Consider the following 13867-nt stretch of genomic DNA (forward strand, 5'->3'; position numbering starts at 1 on the left):
ATTTGCTTATTATTTCTGAGCTAGGAGATGGTATTGGTACCTTAAGCTGTTTGGTACCAAATGTAATCTGGGGATTAGTGAAAGTCAAATCCCCTATGCATTCGTCCTTGAAAATCTGATTGGGTTTTCTCTATTGGTGGCCTCACTTTGCTACAGTTAACTAGAGGGTCACATCCATCTTGGTGGATCTCAACATCTTTCCTCCCTCAGGGAAGGTGACAGGGATAGTAGCAGGGGTTTTTGGATATGCAACTTGCAGTTAGGGACAAGCATAAATCCTTGAGACAGATGTCTCAAGATTTCGTAGATAATTTTGTACAATTCTCCATTTTTGTGCGTTATGTACAATTCTCCATTTTGTGTATTTCTGGATTTCAAAAAAAAATTAAGCTACTTATAATCCTCATTCAAGTAGAAAATAAAAATTGTTGATTGAACAGCATCTGCTAAAAACAAGAAAAGTTTCAACCAGTTTTGAATTGTATATTGGAAGGCACAAGGGCCTGAGAAAAGTACAGCATTCATGATTTAAACCAGGTCTGTTTGACTCGCACGATGGGGCTCAGGGCTCTGCATTGTTGTGCGGTGCTTTAGGCCTGTTAAATGCAAACCTACATGCTTCTGATATGGCATCAGACTTAAAAAATTTTAAAAAAATCTTAAAATATTCCTACATCATTCAAAATTTAAGATAGAAACAGTGCATTCTAGCAACTTAAGATTTGTAGGATGCTGTGTATATGTAGAGAGGAAATTAGATATTTTATATAGATTTTCTTTCATTCTCCTTTTTAAAATAATAGATGATCTTAAACTGTAATATGTGATAAAATACGTAATTCCTAATTTTTAAAAGCTTACCTGTATGATTTTCTTACATCAAAATGTTAAATAACACTGACACAAAGAAGAACATGTGGAATTCTGAATTTATGGATTTAAGTATTGTGCATCTGGTGTGAGTTTTCAACAATTACTAAACTACTTTGTTAATTGAAAAGGAGACAGTTGAATCTATTTTGACACCCATACACATACCATACAAAAACAAATTTTAGGACGTTTCAGTGTACCTGATTTTGTTGAATCTTCTAACTATGCCAAAGGTATTTCTAATTATTGCGTAAATAGATAATGAAAGGTGGGATTTATTTTCTTCTTATTAAAGCTGAAGTCATGAATTGTTATACTCGGTGCAGCTGATGTGAGACTTACTGCTCTTTACTGAAGAAAACAAAACCAATGTAGCTCATTTATACCATTGGTGCTACAGTTTTCAAACTGTGTGTGTGTGTGTGTCTATTCTATTCGTGGAAAATTTCTGCAAGAGTATATAAAAATAGTTGATTATAATTATTTCTGGAGTTGAAGTGATAGGAGAAACCTTAAAAAAGATTTTATATCCTGTCATATTGTTTTAAATTGTTACCATGTGCATGTATTTTTTTATAGAAAAAAATCAATAAAATTAAAGGTACTCTTCTATTTCTGTGTATATTTTCCTTTACAGATTCCACTTAGAATTAATTTTTCAGGATCAAAACATAGTGTAGTACAAGAAAGCATACAAAATGACAAATTCATTTATTTGGTGACTTAGTCTTTATCTCTTCTTGGAAGCTTTGATTAGAAGCTGCAGATGTAATTTGCTGTTTCCTTCTCTTAGCCATCCTTTCTTATCTTCAGTTTCTACCCTGCTTCCTTCGGTCTCCCCCACCTCATCACTGTTAATCCCTATTGTATAGTGTTTTCAGACACTAGCCAATTCTCTGATGCCAGCTGTGTATCCAATAATTCAATTCTGAAGCTAACTGCAGGAGTTAGCATCAGGCCTCCTGCCCTCCCCACAGATCAAGGGCTTAATCCCACAAGACTGCCTCCACTTCAGATGCCAGCCACAGTGTAATGCCCGGGCTACCCAGATTTCTGCCTAACTACAAATTTGGAGGCACCAGGATCCTTCCTCAGGTTTGGTAATTTGCTATAATGACTCACAGAACTCAGGAAAGCACCTTGCTTACTGTTAGTGACCAAAGTTTCATCAAGGAGTGAGAGGCTTTGTCAGCATTTGTAAGTCACATGAGATCCTAAGGTTTTAGAACTAAATCGTTGGATATTCTAGTTCCCTTTTCTCATTTTGAACTTGAAGAACCTGCATCCTAACTGATGTACTTTTTTCTAATTGCGAAGACAATTATTAGCAGATCTGAGACGAGAATCTTAGAATTTTTATGTCCCATTTAGTGTCTTTTAAATTGTAATAATTCTTTGTTGCTCATTCAAAACCTTTTAATAGACAATCATTTAGTTAGAAATAGGAGGCTGCATATTATGATGGAGTGAAAGCTCCTCCGTGGTACTATGAAGCCCATTGGCTGTTTCAGTGGTGACAGAAGCCCCAGGCTCAAAGCCTCTAGCTTAATAAATCTTTCATTTGTCCCAAGATACTGTAAAAATCTTTCTTACTTTTTTTTCTGATATGACATAAAAATGGTGGGAGAGACTGCACAGGCACCTTGTCTTTGGAGCCAAACAAACCTGAGGATAAATCTTACCTTTGCCATTTATTGTGAAGTCACCTCTTTGAACCTCCTCTTTGTCATCTGTCTTGAGGATTGAATTATGTCATGAACGTGAGATATGTTGTTCAGGGATGGCACATATTAAATTCTTAAATGTTCCTAGCTTAACAAGCAAAATGGATGAATATGTATATTCCTTTGTACAGCCGATACCGTCTTTGATACCTTCTCCAGGCTTTTATCCTTCTCTGAACCTGGGTGTCTATAGGTTGGTCCTTGGAGGTAACAGTTCACGTACTCATTCATTCAGCAGTCATGCAAGCACCTAATTTTGTGTCTCTTGTGCAACCAAATACTGTGGGCCATAGGGTGAATGAAACTTTCCTGGAACTTGCTTAGTTTAAGATATTTATGAGTGAATAAATAGATTTTACCTAAGAGAAATTTATGTTCCAGAGGGAGAGGTAGCATATTTTTTTTTCCATCTAAGGGTAGTAGTAGAGTTGCACGTAAAGTGCTTTGTGAGTATCAAGGTGAGAGTGATTCTTCCATTCTTGCCGCCCCATTGAGGAAAGAAACACTTGCACAGAAAAGGAGATTTGATGTGGTTGAGTCTCGAAAGGAGATGAAGGTGAAATCATCGTAACAAGTAGAGCGAAGAGTATTAGTAAAGACATTAGCATATAGTTGATATGTGTCATATGCAAGGAGGGAAGATTTGACTGGGGAGGTGGGCTACTGGAAGGTTGCCTAGGGTGTTTAATGCCATCATAGAATCAGTTCTTGGTTGTAGAAGCCTTGAAAAGCCAGGCAAGATTGATAACTAGGGATGTTTCAGCGCTTTGTATCACTGAACTGTGAATACTTAATGGCTTTTCTTCTTTATTTGATCAGCCTTATCTAGGAATCCAGAAGACCCGAAGTAACTTATTTTTGTGTTTGTTATCTGGTCTGTTGTTCTCCTCTGTTGGTATGAGCAGTTGAGATTTGACTTTGTAGAGCCATGATACATGCATTTATTCCATTTATGAAGAATCATTGATAAAACAGGAAATGTACTTGAAAACAATTGCCTCAATTTAATAGTCCATACTTCAGTAGTAGTTGATTTCATGCCACAACAGAGCTAACCAGAACACCCAACCCCTGCATTTCTGAGTCATACACTTCATGGTTATCTTTTTGCCTCCACAGAAATAGAAAAGTTTCAAAAAGGAGAAGGCAAGGATGAAGAAAAGTACATCGATGTGGTGATTAATAAGAACATGAAACTGGGACAGAAAGTGTTAATTCCTGTAAAACAGTTCCCTAAGGTAAGACAGTGAGGTCTACACTGCAGGTATTTTAACCTGAATCAAAGGGAAGCAGATGTTTAATTTATATTCTGTTTGGTGTTTTTAGAGATGTTTTCTCTTAGCATCCACCTACACACACTTTTAAAGTTAATTAAAAACTTAGTAAATTTAGTCATTCTGTCTTTTCCTTTTAACTTTAGTGTGAGTTACAGATTACTGAAAATATATCTTTTTGAGTCAAACTAGCAGTGTGACTTTGGGAAACCTATTCAACTTATTTCCACTTCAGTTTCCTCATTTGTAATAGGAGGTTAGATGATTTAAAATTAAATGAGATAATGTGTTAAATATTTGGTACATAAAGGTTCAAAAATATCATTGTTTATATTTTATTTAAATCCTATTTTTCTTTTGTCTTTCTTCTGAATGTTCATATACATGACTCTTGCATATTGTTGTGTATATTAGTAGTTCATTTCTTTTTATTGATGAATAATTATCTGTTACCTGAATATATCATTGTTGTTTATCCATTTGTCTAGGCACTTTTAATTTTTTGGTTATTATAAATTAAATTGCTCTGAACATTTTATACAAGTTGTTTCTTTTTCTTTTTTTAACGTTGTATTTTGTTTTAAGTTCTGGGATACATGTACAGGACGTGCAGGTTTGTTACATAGGTAAATGTGTGCCATGGTGGTTTGCCCCATCACCTAGGTATTAAGCCCCACATGCATTAGCTATTTATCCTGATGCTCTCCCTCCCCCTGCCCCCATGACAGGCCCCACTGTGTGTTGTTCCCCTCCCTGTGTCCATGTGTTCTCATTGTTCAGCTCCCACTTATAAGTGAGAACATGTGCTGTTTGCTTTTCTGTTCCTCTGTTAGTCTGCTGAAGATAATAGCTTCCAGCTCCATCCATGTCTCTGCAAAGGTCATGATCTCATTCCTCTTTAGGGCTGCATGGTATTCCATAGTGTATATGCACCACATTTTCTTTATCCAGCCTGTCATAGATAGGGATTTGGGTTGATTGCATGTCTTTGCTATTTGTACAAGTTGTTTCATAACCAGATATGTTTGTTACTCTTTATTAAATACCCAGTATTGAAAATTGTTGTGTATTTAGTATTACAAGAAATTGTCATACTTTTTTCCAAAGCACTTATACCTTGTAACATTTCCACAAACAAATGTGTGCAGGTTGTAGCTGCCTCATACCCTCATCAGTATTTGGTGCTGTTAGCCCTTTTTATTTTAGCCATTTTGATGGTATATTGGTATCTTCCTGTGGTGTGAAGTTGCATCTCCCTTATGATTGATCATTTTATGCAATTTTCATATCCTTATTGGCTATTCCTGTATTTGAATCTTGAAATCTTTGCCAACCTCAAGGAAATGTTAGAGTTCTTTGTAAGTTATAAAGATACTCTTCTGTATTTTCTCTAAAAGTGTTATTGTAGCTTTTACTTTTAGGTCTATGATATATCTCAAATGAATTTTTGTGTGTGGTATGAGATAGAGGCTCAAGTTCATCTTTTTTCCTGTATGGTTATCTAGTTTTTCTTGCACTATTTGTTGAAAGATGTTTCCCTCCACTGATTGTTTTGGTGCCTTTGATGAGAAAATCAGGTGAACATATAAGTGGGGGTATATTTCTAAGCTTTTAGTTCACTTCTTTCAATCTATTTATGGATCCTTATGCCAGTACCACACTGTCTTGATTACTGTAGGTTTGTACATAGTGAGACATGAGTTTAGGTAATGTAGTTCCTCCGCCTTTGTCCTTCTTTTTCAGGATTACTTAGATATTTTAGATCCTTTACAATTACATATAAATTTAAGAATTTCTTTCTTAATTACTACAAAACCATCTGCTGGGATTAGAATTGCAATTGCATTGCAGCTGTTGAACAATTTGTGGGAGATTTGACACCTTAACAATATTGAGTCTTCCATTTAATTTCTATCAACAGCGTTTTGTACTTTTTAAGGTAGGAGTTTTGTATGTCTTTTGTTAAACTTATTCCTAAATATTTTGTGTTGACACTATCGTAAATTGAATATTTTTAAATTTCTATTTTCCAGTTTCTTTCTAATAATAATTTTTTGTATATTAACCATGTCTTCTGCTACCTTGCTAAATTTAAATTCACTTATTCTAGTAAGTTATTTTGTAGATTTCTTAGGATTTGTCATGCACATCATTATACCATTTGCTTAAATAGTTCACTTCTCCCTTTCCAGTTTCTATACATCTTATTATTTTGCTTGCATTATTTTAGCTAGTATCTCCAGTATAATGCCAAAGACAAGTGAGGAGAGTAGAAATTATTCCTGTTTCTAATCAAGGAGGAAAGCATGCAGTTATTTTAGCATTAAGAACAATATTAGTTACAGGTTTTTTTTGGTAGATTTCATTTGCTAGGTAGAGGAAGTTCCCTTCTACTTCAGTTTTACTGAGAGTTCTGATCCTCAGTGGGTGGTAAATTTTTTTGAATGCTTTTTCTGCATCTATTGAAATAAACACAAGGTGTTTCTCTACACTGTTTATATGGTAGATTTTAATGATTGATTTTTAAAACTAAAACCTTCTTTGTATTCTTGGGTTAAGCCCTACTTAATATTGACATATTTTCTGTTTTATATAGTGCTGGATTCATTTGCATCTTATTTTAATGGGTGATACTGACCTATACTGTTTTTTTTTTTTTGAGACAGAATCTTGCTCTGTTGCCCAGGCTGTAGTGCAGTCACGCAATCTCGACTCACTGCAACCTCCATCTCCTGGGTTCAAGTGATTCTCATGCCTCAGTCTCCTGAGTAGCTGGGATTACAGACATGCACCACCACACCTGGCTAACATTTGTATTTTTGGTAGAGATGAGGTTTCTCCATGTTGACCAGGCTGGCCTAATGTGATTTACCCACCTCTACCTCCCAAAGTGCTAGGATTACAGGCAGGAGCCACCACTCACAGCCTGACCTATACATTTTTTAAAATAATATTTTTGTCAGATTTTAGTGTTAGTGTTATGCTGGTTTCATAAAATGACTGGGGAAGTGTTTCTTTCCATTTTCTCAGAGAATATATATCAGATTGGTATTACTTCTTCCTAAATATTTGATAGAATTCACCAGTGAAGCAATCTGGGCCTGGAGTTTGACAATGAATTCAGTATCTTTGGTATGACACTAGGCAGATTTCTATGGCATCTTTTGTGAAAATTTGTTTTTAAAAGGATTTGTACATTTTATCATAATATTTCAGTTACTACTTCAGTTATTTTTCTGATCGATTCCCCTCTCATTCTTTTGAGATTTCAGTTACGCATATTTCAGCCTTTTGTCACCCTCACAGAGGTTTCTGTGGCTCTGTTTTTTTTTCCTGTCCTTCAGATTTTATAACTTTTACTGCTGTATCTTAAACTCATTGATTCCTTTCTGTCTTCATTTTGCAATTAACCCACCAAGTAATTTTTTTTATATCAGGAATCGTAATTATCTGTTTCAGAATTTATGTTTGAATCACTGTATGTAAAAATATGTTTTTCTCTGTTGGGATTTTCTATTTTTTAATTCATTGCAAGTGTTATTTTCCTCTCTGTCACTGAGTATGGTTAAATAGGTCCTTGAACATCTCTGTCTACTAATTTCTAAGTCTTCTAAGTCTTGGCCATCTTAGATTTATTTTGCACTGGAAGTCTTTTATCTTGATGAAGAGTCATTGCTTCAGTCCTTTGCATTTTGAGTAATTTTGGATTCTATGCTGGCTATTGTGAATGTACATTGTAGAAACCTTGGATTCTGTTACTTTCGCGGAAGAATTTTGATATTTTTGTTTTAGCAGCTAATTAACTTGGTTGGATTCAGGGTATAAACTGTGTCTATTGGGTAGGAGTTCAAGTCTCAGTTCATTTCTTTCCTTAGTTTGGCTTTTTGTGTTTAATTTTTGTCACATGATTCAGAGGCCAGCCAGAGATTTCAGAAGATTTTATACATAATATTTGGTTATCTGCAACTCTGACTATCTTTTCTAGTATTCCTCTCTCACATTTCAGCACTATGGTTTTCTCAATCTCCGCCACTAAGGCCAAAAGCTCTAAAATGAGTAAATTCACCCCAGGGTATTTCCTTTGCTGAAGTCATAACTTTCTTTCAGAATCCGCCTGTTTTCGATCAGTCTTCAGCGCTTCAGATAGCTAACTTTTATATTTTGCTGTGAGTTTAGGAGTTTACAGTTGATATTTATAGGTGGGCAGCCTGTTAGGAATGTACTCAGCCATACCTGCAGAACTCAGGGGAATATATGTGTCTTGTAAACAGAAAATTACGTTATGAACATTTCATAGACAGACTCGTTACTCAAACAAAACATGACTGGTGGAAACCTTTGTATATTGGTTCTTTATGCTCAATATGCTCTGTATACTTAATATGCAGTAGGTAGAAAGATGACCAGATTATAGACCCTGCTTTAAGTAGTTCATAGTCTAGTTGATGATGATGAACCTGAAACTAATACTTTGTTGTCTCCAAGTTTGTAAATGAAATAAAATAAAGTGCAGTCATGTGCTGCATAGTGATTTCAGTCAATGATGGACTGCATATATGATGGTGGTCCCATACAATTATAATACTGTATTTTTGCTGTACCTTTTCTATGTTTAGAAATATAAATATTTACCATTGTGTGACAATTGCTTATAGTACTTAGTACAGGAGCATGAGGTACAGGTTTGTAGCCTAGGAACAATAGGCTATACCATATAGCCTAGGTATACAGTAGGATATGCCGTCTAGGTTTACGTAAGTGTACTCTTTGATGTTTGCACAATGAGGAAATCACCTGACAATGCATTTCTCAGAATGTGTTCACATCATTATTGACTCACAACATCAATAAAGTATATGAAATAAAATCTCAAATATTGTTTTTCATTGTCAGCTTTGAGGTAAGGAAAGAAAAACTATAAATTTAAATTATAATTAAAATTTAATTTAAAAATTATAATTTCTGTGTTTGAGATTAGAGTCCATTTCAAGTACTTACAATGTCTGAAGTAGACCATTTAGAAGTTACTGCTTTCAGGATACTGAAAAACAATATTTCTGCTTAGCATAATGGAGCATACAAGTTTCAAGCCAGCCCTGTTTCAAGCTAATATAGCACTGCAATCAATCCTAAAAAGAAGCTTTCATGCTTGTGTCAGTTAATAGAATGAACTGGAGGAAACGAAATAGCTGGAATAGCTGTGAGTAGAGAACAGTGTAGTGTGGAATTAATGCTGATGGTACACTTCCAGCTTCTGGGGCGAGAGAGAACTACTGTTTGTGAAACTCCATCTGATAAAGTGATTTCCATTAATTGAATAATTTCTCTTCTGTTAATGAACCATTTTCAACACTCTTTCAATGGCACAGCATTGGACACATGAATCATTTAGTGTTCAGACCTTAATGTATATTCACTCTCTTGAGTTATGTATCTGAGCTTATAAAGGGTGAAATTCTAAATGCTGTTTTATGAATTTTTTTAGAAGTTTTTTAAGAAGCTATGGAAATTGTTCTCCATGGGTTTTTTGCAGATAAACCTTAACCTCTGGTGCTGATCAGCGCCAGCTCAGAACATGGTCAGTGTAAACCCCAAATCAACATTGGAACAAGGTATCTGTCTTTGAGGACCTACAGATACATTACGGTTTAGGGTTTACATTTTTTTTTATTCACTGGTTCTTCCGTCAGTGGATCTGGTTCTGTCTATACCCAGCATTTATTGAGGGCCTTCTCTGAGCCAGACATTGTTCTGGGAAAATCGAAGTGATTAAGTCATGGTCTTTGGGCTCAAAAAACTGCCAGTTTTTTTGGTGAATGCAGATGAATAAGTTAATATTAATAATACAGGTGCCCTGAAAGGACAGAGAGGAGGATCCTGGTGATAGGCTCAGGGAAGGCTGCTCTAAGGAGGTTGTCTCTAAAGAGGCTGGCTGGCTGGGATCAGAAGTGAGATGGTGAAATTGAAGGGTGGTGACAGAGGAGCACTGTATTGAAGCACAGAAGGCATTTGGGAAATTACAAGCCGTTTTATTTGACTAGACAGATGTTTATAGAAGACATAAATGAAGTTGTAAGGGAGCAGAATGTGGGTGGCATTGGCCAGAGGTCCTGCGAAGTTAAAGTAGAGAATGACATTTGAACTGTTTTAGATGATGAGGCTTCTCCAGGTGCTTAATGATGGCAAACTATTTCAGGAGAGGAAATGCCACATGCATAGTCATGCTGGAGTGAAAGAATGTTTATGGACCATTTTAAAAAGTGAGTTGTAATATGACATTAAATACATTATATCTCTATGCATAATGCTCTGTTTTAAGTGTCTGTGCTATATTATTAAATGAAAAAAGAAAAGTCAAGATACAGAAAATCCAAGATCCAAGTTGGAGAATTATTTGAAAAAGCGAATCAGAATCTTAATAGCAGTTATTTTCTGGAGGATAGGGTTTTGTGATATTTTTCTACTTTACATGTTTCTGTACATGAATGTTTTAATAACTTAGTGTAACCTTTATTAAGATAAAAAAATTTTCCATTTTTTGGGAAAAATGTGCCTGAGGTTTTTACTCAGGAGGCATTTTTGTACTCTGATTTTGATTTTCAAGGTTTAGTGTGCTATGTTAAGTCTGTAAGTTTAAATTAGGTTTATTAAATTTATTAATTTGATAATTGTTCTTTTAGCCTCTAAGCATTCTAATCTGTGTACATACTATTTGCAGTAACTTTGTCTTATAACCAGCAAAAGTTTCTTATGTTAAAAGTTTTTCTAGAATCTGAATGTTGGGAATGTGATATATTTGTTCTTTTCATATAAATGGTTAGGTCAAGGGTCTTTGAGAGATAAAACATGTCTGTTTCTGGAGTTTCAGGGAAACTTTCTTTTTTGAAGTGAGCTTGCATTCTTACCTTGTAGCATAGTATGTCATAGACAATTTAAAACCCCTTAAATTACTACTTGGTAGAAGCCTATTCCATGGAAATCATCATGGATTTACAGATTTCCTAGCATAGTAAATATTTTACAGTCATATGTTAAATGTTGCCATTTTTTGTTGCTCCTGATTGATTTTCAGAGACATAATATTTTTTCAGATAATTTATGTGAAAATGATTTTTGATGTTCACTTGGTAATTTACCTCTAGAAATAAAGTGATAATGTACATGTAGGCTAGTTTTTTGTATCCACAGTGCCAAAACTTATTTGGTTGTCTTAGACCATTGTGCTGCTATAGCAAAATACTGAGACTGGGTCATTTATAAAGAACAGAAATTTATTATGTTTCTGGAGGCTGGGAAATCTAAGATCAAGCCACCTGCATTTGGTGTGTGGTGGGGGCCCTCTTGCTGCCTCCTCGCATAGTAGAAGGCGGAAGAGCGAAAAGCGCCTCAGCTAATTACCTTAGCCCTTTTAAAAGGCTTGAATCCATTCATGGGGGCAGAGTCCTCATGACTTCAGCACTTCCCAAAAGGCCCCACCTCTTAATTACCCCCACACCCCCACAGTGGCCATTTTCAACATGAATTGGAGGGGAAACATTGAAACCATAGCAGCTGGCTAGTTGGGATTTTGAATCTTGTTGACATCAAGGCAGTCTGATATTAAAAATAATCACTTAAGGATACATTTAGTTACTATGAGTCACTCCTAGTATTCATTAAATCTTGGGCCTATGATAAGGTAGAAAGGCCACTATGGATTATATAAATTTAGAGAAACTGATTGGCCCATAATGGCCATTGTTTTATGATGGATGGTTCCCTTCTACTTTCTCATTTTGTCAACCCACATCTTGTAGTGGGAACTGGAAGGAAGAGAACCAGTAAGCGGCAGCAGGAGGAGTAAATCTTCAGAAGCTACATTTGTCCTGTTCTCAGAGGACAGGACCCTCTGGACTTGGGTCTTGTGACACAGCCCCTGTCTGTGAGAATTGGGGAAGTTATTTAGGTTGGTATTTACAAATATGACAGCATTTCAGGTGTATTGTGGAGGGAATTTAAATCTTAACATTTGTTCTCCTTACAGTGCTTGATTATTGAGGCAGAAAGCAACACTTGAACTTAAGTTTGTTAAGTGAAATCCAAAAACAGCCAGGCATATATTGAAGGGTTCCTGAAATAATCTAGTGATATTGTTTGGGGACATATTATTAGCATTGGTGTTATTTTCCTGAGCCAATGAATAATTAAAAATTTGATTATAATCCTTACATATAGGCCCCTTAAAATTTTTATTACATGTGAAAGACTAGAAACAGTCTATTACATGTACGTTGGTCACAAAGCAGTAAATTTAGAAATTAAAGTGTCTGGGCCGGGCGCGGTGGCTCATGCCTGTAATCCCAACACTTTGGGAGGCTGAGGCGGGCAGATCACGAGGTCAGGAGATTAAGACCAAGGTGAAACTCCGTCTCTACTAAAAATACAAAAAAAATTAGCCAGGCGCGGTGGCAGGCGCCTGTAGTCCCAGCTACTCCGGAGGCTGAGGCTGGAGAATGGCATGAACCTGGGAGGCAGAGCTTGCAGTGAGCGGAGATCACGCCACTGCACTCCAGCCTGGGGGGACAGAGCGAGTCTCCATCTCAAAACAAAAGAAAACATAAAAGAAATTAAAGTGTGTGATGAATTTTGTTATATTTAACTCTTTAATTACATCTCTGCTTACTTTGAGGGTACATCATAGAGGATACATCTCTATGTCTATTGCTGAACCGAAAAGTAAAAGTATTTTTAGTGGTTTAGCAATATACTGCTGGGCTTATATATCTTGGATATTACTATACTGATTATTTTGGCTCTGGGCTCCATAAGGATCACCAAATTGGACCAACTGAAAATTGCATGACTATACTGGTATTGGAGATAGGAAATATGAACAGAACATAACCCCTCTTTTCTAGGATGCAGTCTTTTGGAGGAAAATGGTAAAAATTCATGCCATAGACTGAACTATAAATTTCCATTAAAAGAAATAATATGTAATTACATGAAAAATGGACACATAATACAAAGGCAGATTGAGAATCACGGTTATAGAGAAAGAAGTCAGGCTTACGAGCCAGCCTGACCTGTGCTTTCTGGCACTGGGTGTGTCACCTGTCTCTGTTCTGACTGTTAGACCAAATGGCCACTGAACACTTCCACTTGGGTATCCCACAGACATCTTAGAGGTTTGCCATGTCCATATCTGAACTTCATACCTCCTCTTCTTGGCCAACCTTGACTTTTTCTTGCGTTGTTGACTGGAGTAAATGACAGACAACACAGTGTATTTGAGTACCCATGCCAGATACCAGGACATAATTTTTGTCCACACTCTTCTCCCTCATTGACCTGCTTGCCTCCAACCTTCAGATACCATTCATTTACTTTCTAAATTAATTATCATCTCTCTTTACATTTGATTTCATTCCTTAATTTAGAACACTATCACCCCTTACCCTATCTATTGCAGTAGACTCTTTGCTGTATCAGTTTCTTGCCTTTGATTTTAAATCTTTCATTTCGTTCTCCCTACTTGTAGCCTGACTTTTGCAGTCTGGGGTTTTCTGAATTAACGGTTTCATGTTTCTGGGCTTCATAGTTTGTCCTCCACACACCTCCTCCTGGAATATCCACCCTTGAGCAAATGCAGATAGCAAGTATGTAAGATAGCTTACTTCAGATTGTATATTACTTGCATGTGTGTGTGTGTCTATGTTTATTTTGCTCATATTATATTCTGGAAAAGTTACTTGTACACTTCATTGATCTTTAGAATTATTAACATCTAAATAAGTTGGGCTGTTTATCATTTCGAAATAGATATTAGGTTAAAATTACAGTCAACGGAGCAACACCAAATAATCTCAACCACTGCTAATAATACCTAGTGATCTGTAGTTGGAAAATTAATATATTTAAATAATAGTATTTATAGCTTTAATATATTAGAGTAATCTCTGCAACAACAACAAAAAAATCAATAAAAACCTTATTGAATAGTGCCATTCAATTTGG

General features: G+C 35.8%; 1 protein-coding gene across 5 annotated transcripts in view; it reads left to right on the plus strand.

Annotated features, from left to right (window-relative positions):
- KHDRBS3 (KH RNA binding domain containing, signal transduction associated 3) overlaps positions 1 to 13867 on the plus strand; it is a 197591-nt gene that overhangs the window by 59503 nt on the left and 124221 nt on the right. For all 5 annotated transcript variants that reach the window (XM_063643566.1, XM_063643565.1, XM_055287334.1 and 2 more), the window contains exon 2: positions 3717 to 3835. In XM_063643566.1, coding sequence (XP_063499636.1) covers positions 3717 to 3835 — 119 coding nt within the window. The remainder of the gene's footprint in view (positions 1 to 3716; positions 3836 to 13867) is intronic.

This window comes from Symphalangus syndactylus, chromosome 7, assembly GCF_028878055.3.
Source record: "Symphalangus syndactylus isolate Jambi chromosome 7, NHGRI_mSymSyn1-v2.1_pri, whole genome shotgun sequence".
Classification (NCBI taxonomy): domain Eukaryota; kingdom Metazoa; phylum Chordata; class Mammalia; order Primates; family Hylobatidae; genus Symphalangus; species Symphalangus syndactylus.